This window comes from Spermophilus citellus, assembly GCF_964194105.1.
Source record: "Spermophilus citellus genome assembly, chromosome: 1".
In the NCBI taxonomy this organism is placed as follows: domain Eukaryota; kingdom Metazoa; phylum Chordata; class Mammalia; order Rodentia; family Sciuridae; genus Spermophilus; species Spermophilus citellus.
The window spans coordinates 256,237,411-256,259,609 of record NC_138182.1 but is presented as its reverse complement, the minus strand read 5'-3'; the positions used below and the strand labels follow the sequence as shown (position 1 = coordinate 256,259,609).

Here is a 22,199-nt window from a genome sequence, read left to right as displayed (position 1 = left end):
TTATACTTTCATGTGATTTGTTTTATCATGTTCTCAAAGAATTGTCTCATTAGTACAAAAAAATAAAAAACAAGATGAAAGAAAATCTGGGGCTAAGAGGAAAAATAACTTGTACCATTCCTGCTTAGGACATCTACTCTCACCACTACTCAAAAGTAATTTTATTCTTAAAGATCATGTCCCCCCAAATAGCAAATTATGTAACATAGTTCATAACAGCTCTATATTAACATAAAAGTGTAATCCTATTACAACCTAGTACTGATTTGTCTGCCACCCAAGATTGAGTTTCTAGATGCAAGAAATGACTTTTATCAGTTTCCATAGGACCACGGAGGGCTGGCCAATAAAGCTCATAGTGAGAAATCACGTTATACAAGGCAGAGTTGAAGAAGGTTAATATATTCATTCGGAACAAAGAGAGATAAAGAGTAACATGATAGCCAAATTCCAATTTCAGAAGTTTATCATTGTAAGTTATAGAAGCACAGTGTCTCCATGGGGCAAGTGAGCAAAAAGTCACTGGAGGACATATTTTAACTGTGTAAGAAGGATTTTACATTTCACATTTCATATCTCATGCAGCTGTTAGTGTTCAAAAATGAGTAAAATAAACTTAGTGTTTACTTTCTCAAAATATTGTATTTGTTACAGTTTTTGTATTATAGTTGTTATTATATATTTATATGTTTGTCCATCTGTAACAACCAAATCACATCAACCTTAAAAAGTAGGTGTCTAAATCCAAAATTCCGCAAAAAGTAAAAGAATGGGCAAATTAAGAATGTTCTAAGAGTTATCACCAGAGAAATATTTTTAAATAAGTGTATAAAGATGAAGACAATGAGAACATAAGTGGAACATCTTCTCAAATATTGTGTAGTTGAGAAATAATAAACAGGAACTTTAAATAAGTTGTAGTTATTTATAAGTAGGAAAATCCTAAGTTTTCCTGCTTTTTTTCATATCATATTTTATCACATAAATATATTCAACAGTGATTCGGTCCTGTGACACCCCATGTTGATAATAAGACAATTTGTGTAGCACACTGGAGGATATTGATCTGAGGCCTCTGACTCCTGCTTCTTGGAGAGAGGTAATCAATCTCTTACCAAACATGAACCACCTTCACTGCACACCATGTTTCACAGCACACCTGTTAGAAGCCCATGCCCTAAGTAAACAAGCTCTGACCACACATGCCTATCTTACAAAAAGATGCTACTATTCATCTTAAAAGTTGAGCCAAAGAGCAAAGATCATCACACATTTGAGGAAAACTATAACATAAAAACAGATAAAAATTAATTTTAAACCAAAAACATTAGGAACAGCATACTCAAAAGAACATTGAAACCACTTCTACCAATATTATAGAAATTCAAGTGACAATGGAAAATAAAATGAACTAAAAAATGTGAAAAAATGAAATAATCATGCAATAAGTTCTTATACCTAATATTTGAAGTCATCTTTAAGCAAAGAAGAGGGATTTTTTAAAAAAATAGAACAAAGTGTGTAAGAGATTCTTCTTTTTTAATGTTGGGGGTGGGGGAGCAAGAGAAATTATAAGCAAGAAAATATGAGAATAAGAATTCCAGGAAAAAGAAGTCAGGAAGAACAAAGTTAATAATAATTTTATGAATCTGATATATGAGGTAGAGACTTAAAATTTCACTAAAAAGTATGCAGGATAAGGAATTAAACAACAACAACAAAAAACCTCTTCTTCATTTTAGTTATCAGAATGCAAAGTTGAACAAACCTTTCCAAAATTTCAGAGAGGAAAAATAAATGTTAAAGAAATACAAATCAGCCTAGTGGGTGGTACACACCTGTAATCCCAGCAATTTGGTAGGCTGAGGCAGGGGAATTGCAAGTATGAAGCCAGCCTGGACCCTGTCTCGAAATTTACTATAAACAAAGAACCAAAGTGACATTAGAGTTTGCAGGAACATGACAACAAGGATGCTAGGAATTCATGGAGCAATGCATTTTATGTTGCAAGACACATGATTTTGAACCAAGAATGCTAAATGTGGCCAGATGGTCAATGTACTCCAAAAATGATCTAGTTAAGTAAATAAAAACACATATACCTTCCAAGTAATTTTTTGAACACGTTAGTGTCTCTTTCAAAATTAAGGAACCAAGTCAAGAAAGAATTAAACATGACATACTGAGAACAGAGAAAGTTATCCAGTAAAACTGTAAGGAAAAAAGATGGATGTACTATCCAGGACTATTTAGGAAAACAGATTTAATAACATACTAATATAAAGGAGTATTTGAAAAACACTGATGATATTATAAATATAAGTATGGAATAAAATAAATATAATTGAAACTATGAAAAACACTAAATGTATAAAAAGAAAATAAATGGGGAAAGGGTAATTGCTTTAAGCCATTGGAAGATATGTTTTGGTAAAGACATATTAAATTAAAAAAGACTTGCATGGAAATGCAACTCAAAGAGAGTTAAATTTAAAATTATATTACATATTTAAATATTTATAAAATTATCTCAGTCATGGGTTCAAGTTTGCTACCCACAAATTGTGTTTGACCACATATTACAAATTTGCATGATTTTTTTATATAATAGGTGAATTTATATGGAGCTAAAGGTGATGCTGCCAAATGCCTACTTCAATTGGCAAATACCCATTTTATGTAAAGGAAGAAGTTGTGTCACACTGTAACCTATAACAGTGGCTCAGCACCTAGACTATCCAATCATAAATGACTTTTATAATTTTAGGATTTTGGTAAAGTTGAGAAAATCTTAGTTTTCTCACCAGTAAAATATGCATGAAATGATAATTTTTATAGTGTTGTTGTGAGAACTTAACTTGTTTAAACAAGGGAAGTTGTTATAATAGAGTCTAATGTAATAAGTTATTACCTCATAAAGGAGTTGCAAAAATTAACTGAATGTATTTTTAAATGACAATTTTAAAAACTGCCTAATATAGTACTTTAAATTAGTCAACTATTAAATGTGGTAGTTGTACTATAAATGGAATACATAGACACCTGCACAATAATGAGAATAATACAACCAATCTATGTTGGTTCAAACCTTTTTATTCTGATTAAAAATTCCTCTTGAAATACTAGCAAAATAATAAGGATTCATCTCTTTCATAAATTTTACAATTGCTTCATATCACTTTCTGTGTTTGCCTGTGTGAGAGTGTGTCAATAAAGCAAATTACATATAAGTCACGAACAACTCGAACAACTTGACATAAAAATAAATTTTGACAAAATTATTTCAATTAATGGGAGAATCAGCACAATGAAGCAGTGCTTAATTTGTTATAGCATGAACAAAAAAAATCTATAGATAATATCTGTCTCATGCTAAAAACAAAGCAAAGAATCCTGAACATTGTTTTATTAATTAACTACTGGAAATATTGTTTGACCTAACTTTACAAATATTGCTTTGGAATTTATTTTGGTTTGGTAAGACATCTATTATTTATCTTGAAATCCCAAATCAATAAATCATGAAGTATACAAATGCATTGGAAAGTAGCACTTTGATAAATTATCAATTCCTCTGATATGTTGCTCAATGTCAAATATGGGTTATAGTGGAGCTAGTTTTTTTAAATGATAAGACTATAAAATAAAGATCTAAGTCTTAATATATATTACTTATATTTAGTGTTAAGCATATAAAACTTATTTCAAAGTTTTGTACTAAATATTCAGTTAATGTGAAATCCTATAATATATATGTATTTTTTAAAAATATCATTTAATATCAAAAAAGCAAAACCATAAATATAAAACTAAATTTCACTGAAATAGACTATTTGGTTACTTATAAAACAAAATACAATGAATAATGCATTTCTAAAGAGCTGAATTCCTGATTTAAAACAAAAATGCAAATAAAATCAAACAAACTTTTGTACCAAGCTGTACAAATAAAAGCAAATTTGATACTTAACCCAGAGTTCCTTTCACCCTATAGTTGATCATTATGGTGGCTATGAGCAAAGGCTTTGGTTTCAGCTGAATGAGTCCCCCCCCCCACCCCCCCACCCCCCCCCCCGTTGCATTTGTTAAAAGTCTTGACTTTAGATGACCTGCATTATCATGTAGTATGTTATAGAGATATAGGGTGTCCACCAAAAACTCATGTGTTGGACAATTCAAGAAGGTTTAGAGATGAAATGATTGGGTTATGAGAGCCTAAATTCAATCAGTGAATTAATCTACTGATAGGGATTAAATGGGTGTAACTATGTTGGTAGGGTGTGGCTGGAGAAGGTGAGTCACTGGAGGCATGCCTTAGGGGTATATATTTTGTCTTTGTTGAACAGAGCTCTCTCTCTGCTTCTTGGTGTGATATTTTAAACCACTTTCCTCTACCATAATCTTAGTCCATGATATTCTGCCTCACCTTGAGCCCCAAGGAATGGAGGAGGCTGTCTATGGATTGAGATCTTTGTAACTATAAGCCCCCAAATAAACTTTTCCTCCTCTAAGTTGTTCTTGTCAGATCATTTGGTCACAGCAATAAAAAATCTGACTAAAATTTCATGTAAGTGATTACATTTATAAAAAACAGTGTGAGTCATAGAGGTAGGATAGTTTTAACTTTCAATGCAATAATACACATCAAATATTTTATATTGTGTTTCACATATTGTAGTACTTCCAAATATATTAATTGCTGTGTTTCTATCATTTTAGGGAAGAAGAGGGGCTGCAGATGAGAATTACTTTCTGAATTCCGCAAAATTCATATAAAATGGTCTTAAGTTCTTCAAACATTGTTTTTAACAGCAGAGTTTTTTGGTTGCTCTTGTGGTGGTGCTTCTTGTTGTTGCTTTTGCTTGTTTTTGGGTCTTATTTTCAGTTAGCTGCTTGAAACTCTGGTCACTTAACGCATGCCTTAAAATGAAAAAAAAAAAAAAAAAAACAAAAAAACAAAAAGAAAACTAAAAACTGAGAAAAAATTTTAAAAATAAAGAAGAAACACACCAGAGAACATCTAAAAAATGTCCCCTGGTATTAAATATGTATCTTCAGTGTCAGTTACTGGAAGAGTAAATGGAAGTTCTGTGGTTTCAGAATTTTGAAATTTGGGAAGTCTTGTGTTTGCATTTAAATGCAAAAATCCCACCTTTTACCATTAGAAAAAGAAAAAGAAAAAAAAAAGAAGTTCTGAGCCTATAAAGTTACCTTTCTGAAGAAGAAAATGCTAATGGCTGGGGACCACAAGGACTTAGCTATCTATTACTTCTAGTTCATAGGGTATGCACTTCTGGTTATTAAATATGTCAGATTAAAGAAGAAAAACTAAAGGAGCACTACATGTAAAGTATTCCATGCTAACATGATCCTCTAATAAACAGTGCCAGCCTAGTGCAGGGACATTGAAGGGGAAAAGGAAGCCATACTCCAGGTACAACTCCCCTGTAAGGAAAAGAGCACTCTCTACAAAAGAGGTCATGAAGGAAATCATGGAAGCAGTGGGGGTGGATGGTTTGAAGGAAATATAAATTTGTTTGAGTAACAGGTCCTCCTTGGGGTAAGATTTATGGAATAGGCCAAACTGCTTTCTGGAACTTCAAAGCCACATATACTGTTAGCCAAAATCTCAGAGTCATGGCAGCCTTTGCCTGAATGTGGCCCCAGGTCAATGATCAGGAAAGGAGAGGACAACTTGAGCCCAAACTCAGGCCTAGCACACATTCAGGACTCTGAATTGCCTGATGGACTTCTGGCCAGCTGCTAAATTTATTGAAATTTATCTTCTCACAGTTTTCTTTTTTATTTGTATTATTATTTTATATAGCACTCATTAATAATTTTCAATTCTACTAGGCAAAATTGCCCCTCACCAAATTTCTAATCTACCTTTTAAATCAAATATGAATCAAATTCACTGTTTTAATATTCATCCTAGAGCATCAGCTACTGCTGCCCTGGATTTTTATTTGTTTGTGTTTTTTTTTTTTTTTTTTTTTTTTTTCTGTCTTCACAGCTGGGTCATAAAATACATTCCTAAGTAAACTCAGCTAGCTATAACTCATTCTCCCTTGGACTTTTGATCCCCTTTTTTTGTCTTTTAACCTCTACTATATTTTATCATTGGTTTACAACCTGAAAGCTTTTCTAAAAAATACTATATGTGAAAATTTCCATGTAATGACATAATCACTGAGATATTAAAAAGAAAAAAAATACTTCAGTATAGAGGCAGAAGCTTCAAGATAAAAACTGAAGTCCTAAATTAGTTAAGACCCATCACATTTATTTGGAAATAAATGGTATACTTAGTTCTACTTTTGTCATAAAAAATGTCATAAAAAAGTCTACAGCACAAAAAAAAAAAAACACATTTTTTTTCTTTTGTAAGTAACAGGAATGCCTCCAGCTATCTGAATTAATCGTGCAAGTTCTTGATTAAATTCAACGTTTCATATAGTATGCATGGAAATTATAGTTTAATGATATAATGTTTCTTCCTTTTCATGTGTGTGCTACTCTGAAATTTTCAAAGTGGTCAATAAAACATTATTCTATAAATGATAAATTAGTAATAAACATAAATAGTTATAAACACAAATATTTATTTTTAGTGAGCTTTGAAACTGATACCTAAATTTTAAAGTTGTTTTATAATATTAAAATAAAAATCATCATGAGAATGATTGCTATATTGCATCTGTAAAGCAAATCACACGTTCCAATCTTCATACAGAAACCTATGATGTGAAATGATAACTTGATCATATGTGAAGATTGGGCCATTCAACAGTGTTTGATTTCAGGAACTATAAATACAATCTATCTCTGTCAGTATTCATAATATTTATCTGCGTTGAAGAATCTATTCCAAAATTTCCTGTTTTATAGAAGAAGAAACTGATGTCACGTTAATGAATTGGGAGAATTTGGATCAGAAGGCACATGAACTAAGCCAGACATTTTTGTTTTTTTATTTTGAGACAGGATCTCACTAAGTTGCAGAAGGTCTTGTAAAGTTGCCCAGGCTGGCCTCAAACTTGCTATTCTCCTATCTCAGACTCCAGGGTTACTGGTATCACACATTTGCAACATGGGGCCTAGCACTCACGGGAATGCAAAACAATTTTGCAAGTGTGGTAAAGTCATATGTATCATCATGCCTTTGATTTTGTGTGATAATCAGTATTAATGTCACCTAGTTCCAGGTCATGTGAACTACAGTAACAATCTCTAAATGTTATTCAAACAAATTTTCTGCATATGATGTCAGTTTAATTTTTGCTCTTAGGAAAGTATATTCTCTTTGTGGGAAATAAAAGTAGAATTGCGCACTCTTCTATAAACTTAACAGGGCTTAAAGTGTCAGGATTGCCAATATGCTAGTAATCAATTTTTTGTACTATTTTACCATTGCCCTTAAGAATTATCAAGACACTTTTGATTTGAAACTGCTCCTTTGATTTCTGCAACAGACAGCAAAACAGTGCTGCTGTCACAATTATTGACAGGGTGGAACATTGAGCCTTTAGGCTAAGTCAAGGAATCTAAGGCTTCATTGAAAACTTCTAACATCAACTGATTGAAACTACTTTTTTATCCAGACACATTTGTTCCTTTATTAACTTACACAAGAGACACGTATTAAGTATGTATTATAAACCAAGATCTATAGTATTTCTGATATTCCAAAAGAAAGTAAAGTTGAATCAGTCTGTAGGTGACTGGTGGAAGACACAGTAGGGGAAGGATAGACAGGAACCAAGACATTCTGAACATACAGGAAGTGAGTTTCTGTAAGAGGAGCTACTGATCCAGTCTTTGAAGTAGGCAAAGAGGATATTTCTAACATCAAAAACAGCATGAATCCATAGCAGAATATGGAGCAGCACTATCTCTTAGGAAACTGCTATCATACAGAGGCAGCATAAGCAAGAGTCCTTAGTGAGAGATGAACCTGGAGGTGTTAGGAGAGGCAGTTCACAAGAACATCTGAGATCCTGCTGAGGACAAAGACAAATTTACATTTTTACATAAAAGACAAGTGTGATTGAATTACACAGAATTGATGCTAGGTACTAAACAAGCAGCTTTGGGGTTATTAAAAACTGCAATACTATGATCTAGATGAGAAACTAATATTTTAATAAAAAATAATATCAGTTGGAGGGACATATTTTATCAATGATTCACTAATAATAGACTGGAATGAATTTGAACAATAAGTTCTAAAAAAAAAAGCCATTCTAGAATGCAATCAAGACTTATCTTGGTCTAGTTACTGGCAATTTTGCTTCTGAAACAACTGAAAACTATGGATGTTGACCGAGGTCTAGCACCTAGCAGCTAACAGGAATGAGACTGAGAAGTACAGCTTTAGAGTAAAAGTCTACAGCACAGAAACCTTTCCAGGTAGGGAGCTGAATGTGATTCTATATAGAAGATTAACTGATGATCAGAGAAGCAAGTAGAAAGCAAAGAGGAAATGGTGTTAAGGAAACCATAAAGCGAAATAACTTGAAGAAAGATTGGGACCTCCAAATTAAATGCCTTCAAAGAGACCAGGAGACATGAGGAGCACCTTTCTCTCTTGAGAGCAAACTGAGTTGATTGGAAGCAGTACCTGAAAGCTGAAGCAGTGCTGTTGTGAGTTCTAAATGCTGAACAGATATTTGGAGTCCCAGGGGAACCAGGATTTTAATTAAGGTGAACTGTCAGTGACATCACACTGTCAAAGTGTAACACACAATTTCCAATTCTTAGCAATTCAGACTTGTTAGTCTCCAAAATTAAGCAGCCAAGTTCTAACTTTTATTGGACAGCAGAAAAACCGAATTTCCTATAGATCGAGTTTGGAGGTGCTGACTAGGTAAATTTCAGAATGGAAAACAGAAATCAGACTGTCTTGATGTTCACACTACAGCTATGCATGGGCCTGGTTTTGGAAAGAGCAGTGATATGTTTAAAATCCTGTATCCAAAAGATAATGCTGCAGTAATAGAAAAGTTATTGTGAGAGGAGTTCTGATAGAATTCCATCTCAAATTGTACCATAAATTACTGGGATTAGAGGAAGACTCTATGCTTTCATTGCAATACTAAAGGACTGTGACAACTGTCGTGATAAGCTTTCTCTATGTGCCAGTTATTACACTTAGCAGTTTTTCATATTTTCACATGAATTAATGCATTAATGAGTTCAATGAAGACTGGACAGTTTATACTTCCATTCTGAGGTAAAAGCGGCCAATAGAGTTTAAATAACTTGCAAAATATTGTTTGTGTAGAAGTAACAGAAAATCTAACTCAAAGTCTAAAGTAGCATTATAAAAATGGTTTCTGGTCTCAAATTATAGAAAGTGTTGATGGTTGAGCTTCAGGCAGCATTAGTAAAAAAAAAAAAAAAAAAAAAAAAAAAAAAAAAAAAAAAAAAAAAAAACTTGATTTCCATTCTTGTAATTCTAGGGTTATGTCCTCCTCTATTTGACTTTTTTTCATTCAAGTTCTTCCCAAGGTGTTCTAAAAGACTGTATCAATTTCAGACATCCACACACCTATTTCTAGAGAAAAAATAAAGAGAACATTTTCTAGAAAGTCCCAGCACCTATCTCTTTGAGTTTTGTTGGCTTGAAATGAGTCACATATGCAATCCTGAAATAATCATTGTTAATTTTTTTTTTAAATTATGTAGTTTAAACTTGAGCCTTTTGATTCCACAGAATTCTACTTTTGCATGCATGGAAGAGTGGGTGATAGAAATAGTGCTAGTGTATGGACAGTTTAGGGACTGCTTTCTCTCTCTCTCTCTCTCTCTCTCGTATTTTATTGTATTTTCAGTGGATATGATGGCAAATGCCTGTAATCACAGGGATTCAGGAAACAGGCTGGAGGACTGCAAATTGGAATTCAGCTGTACTTTACTGAGACACTGTCCCAAAATTAAAAATAAATAAATAAAAAATAAAGGAATGTAGTTCAGTGGTAGAGCACTTGCTTGGCATGTGTGAGGTCTTAGATTTAATCTCTAGTACTACACATGCACTGAAGTTACATTATCATTATAAAAACTTTCATAAGATCACATTTCCATTTAATTAGAGTACTTCTGAATTCAAGTATATATAGTGGGCCAATTTTATTATAGGCTACTTTTTTGGTATTTTATTATATTTTAAAAATACATCCCAAAGTCACTTTGTCTAATACATAGAAAATAAAATTCAGATGAGAATTTAATATTAAGGGAAAGGAAGAGCTCATCACTCATGTTAGTGTTAAACTTTGTTAGCCTATAGGTGATGAAAAAAAGAAAAAAAATAAATTTCTGTGTATTTATTTTATTTTACATGTATTTAAGTAGCATATACTACATACACTTTTCTAGATAATAAAATTAATGGTTTTTCAATTTTATATATTTTTATTTTCAAATGTTAGCTGAATAAGTGTCAGAATGTATATCATTCCATACATCCTATTATATGTCTAGAACATTTACAATGTTCTAATACAATGTACATAAGGCAAAAGTAAAAAAAAAAATATGATGCACCTCATGATAAATCTAATCTTTACCCAAGCATTTGAGATGCTTTTTACTTCATAGTGGTGAGGATGCAAATGGATTTAGGCAGTCTCAGAATGATAAAAAGCAAAGGACGTATTTGATGAATAGAATATTCCTATACATTGGGAATATTTTAAAGAAAAATTCCATAGAAACTGTATGTTAGATTTAATACACTTAAATTGTCTATGTGCTTCTAGCAAGTTTATGTACTTATTTACTAAGTACCCAAAACGCAAGTAATATAGTATGCAGAATATAAAATTTTCATGCTAAAAGTGGCATTGGCAGAATATATGTTTATGCAATATGCTTTCTTGTATGTTGAAAGTGATATCTGTAGATACAATAGAATGTATGTTGATTGAAAGGATAAATTCATGCACCAACAAATTAATGACTACTTCAGTTGAAGTTGTGAATTAATATGACTGCAATCTACCATTGTCTTGCTACAGTCATCTGTGGTAATATCAAAGAGAGTGATATTAGCATTGACCTTCAATTCCTGTGTTATGAAATGCAGACAGTAGAGATACTATAATTACTTTCAGACACTGATGATATCACTCTTAACTTAATCAAATAAATAAAGCATAATTATCACAAGACATATGCAAGCAGAAGCAAGGCCTATGTGGTTCCATTGTGAAAGAAAGTGATTAGTCTTTTCTGTGTTCCAGAACCCATATACACTGTGATAGAAATTATGAAGAAGAGACAATAAAGACAACTTAATCTCACCAAGGACAAAGCATAATATTTTAAACTATGTATGTAATGTACATGCACACACATATATGTTAACATATATGCATAAAAAATTCTAATTAGTACAACCTAATTTCATGAACCCTGTAGTGGTGGCTCACACATAATTCTAGCAACCTGAGAGACTGGGGCAGGAGGATCACAAGTTTGAGGCCAATCTTGGCAACTTTTCAAGACTCTGCATCAAAATTTAAAAAGGGAGGGTATATTTCAGTGATAAAGTATCCCTTGATTAAACCCCTAGTAATGCTAAAGGGAAAAACAAACAAACAAAAAAAGGTTTTCCACAAAAATCACAAACCAAGATAAAATAAAAAACAAAAGGTAAAAAAAATAAATAAAAATAAGCTAGAAAATATATGACCAATTTGCCGATTAATATATAACGTAATGTGTAAAGGACAGATGGTAAAGAATACGATACCAATTTATATTTGTGTGTGTGTGTGTGTGTGTGTGTGTGTATCTAATGTATACACAAGATGGAAATAACAATAAACATAAGGTGATGGACTACCAAAGTGCACTCAAAACTGCATATGAGAACTGATGAGAACTCTAGAAATCATACATTGGTCAAAATGTAAATTAGTATAGTCCTTTGTAGAACAACTTGACAATGGATATTGACATGTTTGAGTTCAAATGCCTGAGCTGTGCCAATGGATAAGAATTTTCCAATTGCAGAATTATTTGTGTTAGAGACAATAAACAGAAACTTCTAAAATGAGTACTCACTAAGTAAATATTAGTTAAAAATCAGAAGAATTTTTTGTGCTTTTGTAGGATGTCTATTCAAGATTTGAGTGAGCAAAGTAATGTTTGAGAATGTGTGCATAATTCTATATTTTATATAAAAGAAAGCTGAAACAGGGAAAATTGGGTACTTAGGCGGTACAATAAGTTATAATGAGGCAAAGACAATGACTTGTTGGAGAAGTAGGATAGGCCTAACAATGGCTTTGGAAAGCCATGCACATTCATTTTCTCTATTATCCCTTCTGTGTCATTTGTTATCCCCAGTGAGTGTGGCTCAGTGCTCCCTGGATCCCTCAGCACATTTAATGTGACTTAGCCCTAGAATTTGTCTCTCCATGGAATAAACTTTCTTCAAAAATCCTCATAGAAGCAGAGAGCAGAATGGTGGTTCCCAAGAGCTGGGAAGAGGGGGATCGTGGAGATCTTGGTCAAAATCTCAGGGTAAATATGTTCAGGAGATGTACTGTGCAACACAGTGACTGTAATTAATAACAATGTACAGATGGATTTACATACAATGAAAGTATTGCAATTTGAAAATAATTTAATTATTGAATAATTTACTCAACATACGAAAATCACAGTTGAGCCTAAACCTGCTTTCAACATGTTAAGAACCATTATATTAGGTTAGAGTTGGGTGAAATCAACATGAACTTATTTTATAAGAAAGTGCTGAATATTTTATTTAATTCATTATATACCTATCTCCAAAAAAATGCATTGGTTGTTTACCCTCATGGTCATATGGCTGCCTGTGGGAGCTGTTGCCTGCTGCTTCTGAGAATACTAAGGGGGTATCCTATCTACTGTGTATCACTAGCTCAGGCAAAGAGTGTATTTCACAATTTGAAGTATGGTTTTTAGTGACTATAAAATGAATGTATGCACAAATTTCATATCATTTTGAAACTAAAAAAAAGTCTTAAGTTGAATTGTCACTAAGTCAGAAACTATCTGTATTATATACTTGAAAATCACTAATAAAATTAGTACAAATTTTAAGGTTTTTTTAACCCAAAGATTGATAAGTATGTCAAGTAATGCATATAAAAAGTAACTCAATTTAGCTACTCCATAGTGTATGCAAATATTTTAAACATCACACTGTATAAAATAAGTATATAGAATTTTTTTTGTTAATGAAATGAACTAGGGCTGGGACTGTGGCTCAGCAGTAGAGCTCTCGCCTAGCATGGGCGGGACCTGGGTTCGATTCTCAGCACCACATAAAAATAAAGGCATTTTGTTGTGTCCATCTACAAGAAAGATTCGATTCTATTTCTCTCTCTCTCTCTCTCTCTCTCTCTCTCTCTCTCTCTCTCTCTTTCTCTCTCTCCCTCCCTCCCTCCCTCCCTCCTTTCTTAAAAAAAGAAATGAACTAGAAAAAAGTACAAAAATTTTACCTCATTTTATTCATTTGTCCATATAAATTATTTTTCTCAAATATTTTTCCTGATCACTATAGAAAACATTCCTCAACTTTATTCTGAATTGTAATCCACCCCTAAATTTACATGTCCAATACCAAACTATTCATGTGTATTTCAAGACACAGCATTTCAAGAGTTCTTAAGCATAAATGAAGTCATAAGGGTGGGGCCCTAAACTGAAGATCTGGTCACCTTATATGAAGATGAAGAGATGGCAGAGCTCTCCCAGTTCACATGAGCACAAAGGAAGACCATGTGGACAGAGTGAGAAAGTGGCCATCTGGAAGGGAAGAAGAAAAGTGTTACCAGAAAAAAAAAAAAAAAAATTCACAGTTTGGTCTTAGACTTCTTCCCTCCAGAAATGTGAGAACATTGCTTTTTGTTGTTTAAGTCACCCCAGCCTTTAGTATTTTGTTGTTGTTGTAATTTATCAGAGTCTTATTAATGCCACATCCAAATTGGATCTCAAATGAATACTAAATATGATCATTAAGATGTTAGGGAACACTTACTTAGTTCAGTTTCTCTCAATTGGGTTCCCCGATGCATTTTCTTTCTTCATTATTGTATAATACAACTCCAGTTCAATTTTTCTGTTGCTCTTAGTTTTATATGTATATGTTAGGGTTGGCTTTAACTCTTACTAAAAATACACTATTAAATTTGTAATGATTAGGGCAGTGTAAAGTGAACTTGAAGTGATTTGATACTCTGCCTCAAACATTTTGCACACTATCTGCAACCATTATAAAGTAATGTTTTCTCTGTGAACTACATTCTCTCTGCACTGCAGTTAGAATGTTATATTATTATTCTTGAATTTGAGGCATAGGAAATAAATTCCAGGCTGTTGTCAACATGGAAGACCCCTACATTTTCAGTGCAAATCATTGATTAGTATATTATTTCCCTATTGCACACTAAATGCCTTCACCTCAAATCCACAATCTTTTTCTACTTCCTGGGCATTTAGTATTTAATAGTGTTAAGAACAACTGGTGTTCGAGTTTAGCACTGAAGAAGGTAGTCTTGCTTAGAAGCATAAATATTCCTTAAATTTAACTGAGAATTTTTTTTAACTTATTATAGTTTTAGATGAACAGAATGCCTTTATTTTATTTTATTTTGGGGGGCCGCTAATGATCGAACTCAGTGCCTCACACACTCTAGGCAAGCACTCTGTCACTGAGCTACAGCCCTAGCCCTGTAAGTGAGAATTCTTAACAACATGAAACATGAAACAACATGAAAGTTTTGGTTTTTGTGTTAGTATAGAGAAAGGCATGGGAGAGTTGACATAGCAAGCCAGGACTCACCTATTCTGAAATTGAACAGACATCTCTTTTTAATAGTGTGCTTGAAGTAGAGAAACATGTATTCTTGCTATCATGTGACTAATAGGATTGAATGGAAAATCTCTGCTACTTCTATGTATTAATGAAGTACTCTCACTCTTTTAAGTGACAAACTTTATAAATGATTCACACAAAATTTTAATATTAGATTTCAAGAAAAAAATTTCTTCAACATGTTTACTGGAAGTTCATATTAACATTAAAAACAGACACGTAAAAAGGAAGACAAGATTATATTTGTATTCCTCTTTGATATTGCATGTGGTATAGGTTTGGAAAACTTTTATTAAATTTATTACTACATATATCTATTTTGTTAAATATTTTTATTTGCTACTTATTAAAAAAAGTTTTAAGTTCAAATGTAACTATACAGTAGAACAATTCACACCTTTCAAACTGCAATTTCATATTTAGAATTGGGGTAATATTTAAAATTGATAGGCTTTTCTATAAAACACATGTATGATAAAGAAATATAGGTAATGAATCTGAGGGTAAAAATCACTGTTGAGGAGAGGAAAATTTATTCTTGATAAAATGTTCATATCTACAGCATTGAGCAAAGACCAGTTTTGGTGACTCCTTAAAACAGGAACATAGTGATTCACAGAAGCAAACACTAATCAATAATGAAATTTCTTGTGTGTGTGTGTGTGTGTGTGTGTGTGTGTGTGTAATCATGGTTTCATTATGATTAGTGGTATGATTAATGCAACTATTGATGGCATGGAAATGTTGGTGTTGGAGATGGAAAATATTACTCATCACTCTTAACTACTTAGCAGTATTTTCCTCCTTTCCTTCTAGAAGTTTCTTGCCCTGGGAAAGGCTGCTATAACATGTTTTTCATTTGTTGATAGAATATACCAAAGCATATTAAGCAAAAGCATTTGATATTGAATATCTACAAAAAGTTGTCATTTACTTTATAATTTTTATTTATTTGTTTATTATTGATTTATTGTTTTGTGGTACAATACCCTCAGCTCTTCTATTTTGTATTTTGAGACACAGTCTTGCTAACAGGCAGAGATTGGTCTTGAACTTGGAATCCTCCTGCCTCAGCTTCTTACTGAGCTGGGATTTGAAGTACACTCCACTGCGCCCAGGGAAAGTTAGCATTTCTTACTGTAATCTCTAATACTTTACTTTTTAAAAAAGTAACGGTGAAGAGTGGATTCATTCCTTTAGACTTTATAAGACTTAGTTTATTCAAATTTCAAATTGGTACCAACTTGAGAGAAAAGGCTAAATAAATAACTGAATGGAAAGGGCCAACTGTGCTTTCCCCAAACACAGCAACTACTCTGAATGCCTCTAAGGGATAGAGTGCACCATAATACTTAGGATACACACATACACACACACACACACACACACACACAAAATATATATATATATACACATCCCTGCTCAGCATATACATATATGTGTGTGTGTGTGCATGCTTAGCAGAGATTTCTAATTAAAAGCAAAATATAATTTTTTACAAGTTATGTATGATATCTCTGATTTTTTGTTTTTACTCATTTAAGAATAACAATGTCGAAGAAGACATTGGGAAGTGGTACTTAAAAAGTTCTTGAAGACTGATTTATGAATGTTCTTAAGTAGATAAGAGAAAAATACAGAAAAAAATCTCTCCAACTTCCCTTTAGTACTTAAATAATATTCTCAATTTCACAAAAAAAAGGAGTAAAGCTACAGATAATTTGGACTGTCTTCAGTGTTTTTCAATGCCAATGAACCCTCAGTTTAATTTAGTCTTGAGACCAAGAGGTGTTCTGTAGCTATTTGACACTGCAATTAAATATGGTTTTTGAATTTTTAAAGTATTCTTTTCTAATTAAAGGCTTCCTAATGCGTGTATACAGTTGCTGATTTGCAACTTGAAATTGCAAATCACTTAACCTCTAAAGTTCAGTAAGCCTCTAAACCTTTTAGCTTAGCTATTGATATTCTAATCATGAAATTAAAGCATCCACAGTAAGCAGATGAGCTAATGTAAGTGGTGTCCATGTTTTCTTTAGTGTAGAAATCAATAATACTATCTTGACAACTTTCAGTTCAATGATCTATCTACTGGAAATGGACTTAACTTTTAAAATAGATGTCTAAAATATGTGCTATTTGAAGTAACAGCTCTATGATTCCACATTGTTAAATTTATTTAACTGATATGTGAAAATATAGCAATTACATATATTAATGATATGTTGTGTTATCCTTTGACACATGTACAAATTGTGAAATGTTTAAATCAAATTAATGAATCTCCTTAAATATTTATCATTTATTTATGATGAAAACCTTAAAAATACTTTTTTCTTGCTTTAAATGATACATTATTGTTATCTATAGTCCCCTAGATTCAGTACCACACCAGAGCATCTTGCTCCTCCTCTTGTTACTCAGAATATTCATCAACATTTCCCCTATTCTCCACCACTCTGACTTCCCCAGCCTTTGTGAACCACCATATCACTCTCCATCTTTATAATATCAAATGTTTAGATTCCATACATAGGTGAGATCATGCAATACTTGTCTTTCTGTGCCTGGCTTATTTCATTTAACATACTGATCTATAGTTCCATCCATGTTGCCACAAGGGACAAGGTTTAATTTCTAGGGCAGATTATTATCCTCTTTGTAACACTTTTTTTAAATCTCCTCATCAGTTGAGCAACACTTCAGTTGTTTCCATTTCTTGGCTATTGTGAATAGTGCCACAATGAGCAGAGGAATGCAGATGGCCTTCCACATTCTGATTTCATTTTCTTTAGATATATTTCTCTTGGAAGCACTGGTTCAAAAAGTAGTTTTGTTATAAAGTTTTTGAGGAACTTTCACACTAATTTCACAAATGGATGTACTAATATGCATTCTATCTAGCATTGAGCAAGAGTTCTGTTTTTTTTTCCCCATCTTCACCAGCTCTTGTTAGCCTCTAAGTCTTTTTGACACTAGCCATTTGTAATAGGGTGATGTGATATCTCACTGTGGTTCTGATGGGTCATTGTATGATGTTTTGATGGTAACAGTTAAATTTTCTTCAGTGGCATAATATCTCAAGACATGAGAAATGCCAAATTCCAAAGGAAAATAGAGTGCAGCAAATTATAGAAATGGCTTTCAACTCTGTACAGGAAGAAAGCTAGAATCACACTGTCTTATTTTCCAGGTGCATATGTGCTCCAGGTCAAGGCCACGGATGCAGATGACCCAACCTATGGAAACAGTGCCAGAGTTGTTTACAGCATTCTTCAGGGACAACCTTATTTCTCTATTGATCCCAAGACAGGTAAATTTTTTATTAGAGAAAACATAATCACCACTCCTTCAAATATTTAAACTTTAATTAATTCTTGGCATGGAAATCACCTATTCTAATACAGCAAAAAAGATTCTGTGAGCTTCATACTGAGCAAAGAAAATAGCATCTCACCTGTCTGCTCTAGATAGTGACTTGTGTAAATCTAAACCTTTTCACATATACTTACAACTTCTCTGGTTGTCTTATTTTAAATTTTCAAAAGTCTGTTTTTTAATTCATCTGGCTAAATAACTTTTCATTCCAGGTTTATTGGCTGAATTAAATTATATTCCATTTTTAGGCTTATCAGTGCATGGAGAAATACTAGATCATCTTTGCTGTCTGTATAAGTGTCATATAAGTGGCTGGCTAAAGCCAAGAGAGCGTGATAGACATGAAGACCATTGATTCTGTAGTCTGTGTCTTCAAAGCCATCATACTTCTAAAAAAAAAAAAAAAAAAACTAACCTAAATTGCAGATTTAAAGGCCAAATATAATATGGATAATGTAGAAAGGGCAGGAACATATGCACATGAAAGATCTTATATCCCTCCCCCTTTTTTTGTGGTGCAGGGGATTAAACCCAAGATCTCATGCATGCTAGGCAAGTAATCTACCACTGAGGAAACCCTCAGCCCCTATTTTCCCTTATATATGATGTGAGATCTCTCTTCTTCTAAGCAGTCTGTTTTTGAACTCTAAATACATTGTTATGGAGATTCATCCACTCTAACCAGTGAATGAAGAAGGTATTCCATGTCACATCATAGTTAAAGCAGAAACTCCAGGTGATAGCCATTCTATCCCCTCTTATATAGTGCAATTAAATATGTTGCAAAATAAATTGGGCACCATTAATTATGTTAGCTGAAGATAATGGGAATTGTCAACATATACTAAAATAAACTATCTTTAAAATTTGCATATCAATTACTGTTGATGAAAAAATATTATATTTATAAATTTTAAGACACATTATGTCTATGTATATATATTTGTATATAATTATTGATATAATCCAAATATATTTCCTAAGAGAGGTATGTGCTAAAATCTGGTATGCCAATGAGATATTTTATTAATAATTAGCCGTCTACTAATGTTGCCTAGAAACAAAGCATATTGTTTTTCTACTAAATGAATTTCTTCTTTGCCTAGATCCAAAAAAAGAGTTGAGTAAAGAGAACACAACTTTCCTTTAAGAATTCCTTTGAGAAGTGTTATAGTTTGGATATGAGGTATTGCTACAAAACTCCTCTGTTAATGCAGCAATGTCCAGAGGTACAGTAATTGGATTGGGAGATCTGAAACCTACTAAGTTCATCTTAGTTTAAAAGGACTAGATGGTAACTGTAAGCTGGTTGGGCATGACTGGAGGAGACAAATGACTGGGAATGTGCCCTGCAAGGGAACATCTTCCTTTCCCCATCTCCTGCCTCCTTAGTGCAAGGAGAAGAGCAGGATTCTTTTACCATACCCTTCCCCCATGATATGCTGCCTCACCTTGGGCCCAGAGCAAGGAATTGGCCATCTATGGACTGAGACCTCTGAAACTGTGAACCTCAAATAAATTTTCCTTTCTTTGAGGTGTTCTTGTTGAGTATTTGGGGGACAGAGATAAAAGGCTAACTAAAACAAGAAGCAATTATAAGGGAAAGAGAATCCAGAAGGTGAAAACCTCCTCTGGTTTAGACAGAGTATTGTAGATTAAAAGTCAGACCATGAAATGCTCTCAGTGGGTGTGTGATGGGCAAGTAACCTTTAGAAGGTATTTTACAGTAAATATGGCAGTGATTATAGGAAGATATATGTCAATATCATTATTAAACAAGATTTTTTATTACTGTTAACTATGGGAAATTATTTATTTTAGAAGAACAGGGAAAATTGAAGAAGAAAAAAGTTGAGAATGTTGTTCAATGAAGTTTATGTTAACACAAAGTTTCCAAGATATTACAGAGTTTTGGAAAATGGGCAGAATATATAAAGGATTGATGAAGGGACATCATCTAAAATGTATCCTTTCATTAGATTGGGTCATTAGTTTTTCTTCATATATACATATATATGTGATTTTCTTAGTTGTAGGTGGACAAAATATCTATATTTAATTAATTTTTTTAATGTGGTGATAAGGCTCAAATCCAGTGCCTCACATGTACTAGGTGAATACTCTACCACTGAGCTACAACCCCAGCCCCTGGGCTATTTTTTTCTTAAAGAGTTTTAAATCATATCCAAATTTACTTTTATGGATAATCTGATAAGAAATGAAAATATGAATTACTTCAGTCTCTGAGGAGCACTCCTGAGAGACAAAAGAAAGAAAAAACAGTATATAGCAACTTGTGAAGAAAGAGGGTCAGTATTAGAATACTCTCATGGGTTTGCAATTATGTACTCTATAGACTGCACGTGTTTATATACTAAGCAGGGTGGCCAATGAAAGATGAATGACTTCATGCTGTTAAGAAAAACTGTAGGTGATGTGGATATAATTAAAACCTAACTGAAAATAAGTAAAAACGATATACAGAGATAAACTAAATACTTGTGTTAAGAATATACTAGCTATAGTCAAATTAATACCATACAGATATCAAGTATGTGAGTCAAGACAAATGCTCTCCTTTTGAGTCTACTTGGGCAGTATTAACTTTAAATAAATTCTAATTTATTTCAAAAGTATAACACTACACCATAATATATGAATACACATTATGACTTTATAATTTCATGTTTATATTTTTGTATAATGCTTATTATTTAGAACTAAATGTGAAACAATTCTGGTATAAAGTACATAATAGATTTTTGAAGCATTGATTTTCACTGGAGACAGAAGTCTTCGTAGTAGCCATGCCTCAGACCACTAGACAGGAAAAGAGTGGATGATGAGACACTTCATTAAGAGAATGAAAACTAGTTCTTCATGCACAAAAACCATTAAGAAGACTTTTTGTCAAATTTATCACCTTGTGGTAGATAAGAATAAATCAAAAATCAAGGATAATTGCAGTTTCTCAGAAATACTCTCCATTTGTTCCAGCCATATAGCTTCTTTTTATGATTCCTCTTGCTGTTATTAAATAAAATGCATGAAAAGCCAATATTATCTAAAATTTTCCACATTTGAGTGTAGAGAACAGTTTAAAACAATTCTTAAAGGAAGAGTCTCATCAAAACTTCTGGTGCATAAATACTTAGGAAGAGATAAATATTTCTATATTTTATTTATTAGACATGAGAAAATAAAATAGATGTTTGTATTGATATTTCACTTTGATAAGCCTTCCTAACATTTCTGAGTAGATATGGCAAGATTTTTTTTTCTAAATATAAATACATGGCATTAATATAAATTAATTCATTGAATGAAATAAATCAAGAAAGGGTATTTTTTTAAAGTTACTTATTTGATAATTTTTTTGTCTTAACCAAGAAATACTTTGCTATAGGTATGTTCATATATATGCCTTAAGTTATAAATAAATAATATTCATAAAAATCCAAATGTACCTCATTGTTATACAAAATTACATATAATAGGTTGTGAGGGGAATGGGAAAATAAACAAGGAGAGAAATGAATTACAGTAGATGGGGTAGAGAGAGAATATGGGAGGGGAGGGGAGGGAGGATAGTAGAGGATAGGAAAGGTAGCAGAATACAACAGTTACTAATAGGGCATTATGTTAAAATGTGGATGTGTAACCGATGTGATTCTGCAATCTGTATTTGGGGTAAAAATGGGAGTTCATAACCCACTTGAATCTAATGTATGAAATATGATATGTCAAGAGCTTTGTAATGTTTTGAACAACCAATAAAAAAAAGAAAAAAAATCCAAATGTAAGTGCATCTATAAAACATGCATTATTTTATTATATTTAATGTTTATAAGACATTGAATTATTTATTATATCATATAATGATATATTATTATATCATAAGCTTGTATCAGCCTATTATATAAATTATAATGCTTAATTATAC

The 22,199-nt window shown here is 32.5% G+C and overlaps 1 protein-coding gene across 2 annotated transcripts in view; it reads left to right on the top strand.

The window, feature by feature from the left end:
- Positions 1-22,199, top strand: part of CDH12 (cadherin 12) — a gene marked incomplete at both ends in the record, with an annotated part of 300,498 nt that overhangs the window by 175,236 nt on the left and 103,063 nt on the right. Inside the window, one exon of one of the 2 annotated variants that reach the window (XM_081301962.1) lies at positions 18,072-18,191. The exons of the other annotated variant lie outside the window; for it this stretch is intronic. Within the exon in view, the coding sequence (XP_081158088.1) occupies positions 18,072-18,191 (120 nt within the window). The remainder of the gene's footprint in view (positions 1-18,071; positions 18,192-22,199) is intronic. 2 annotated transcript variants of the gene reach the window in all.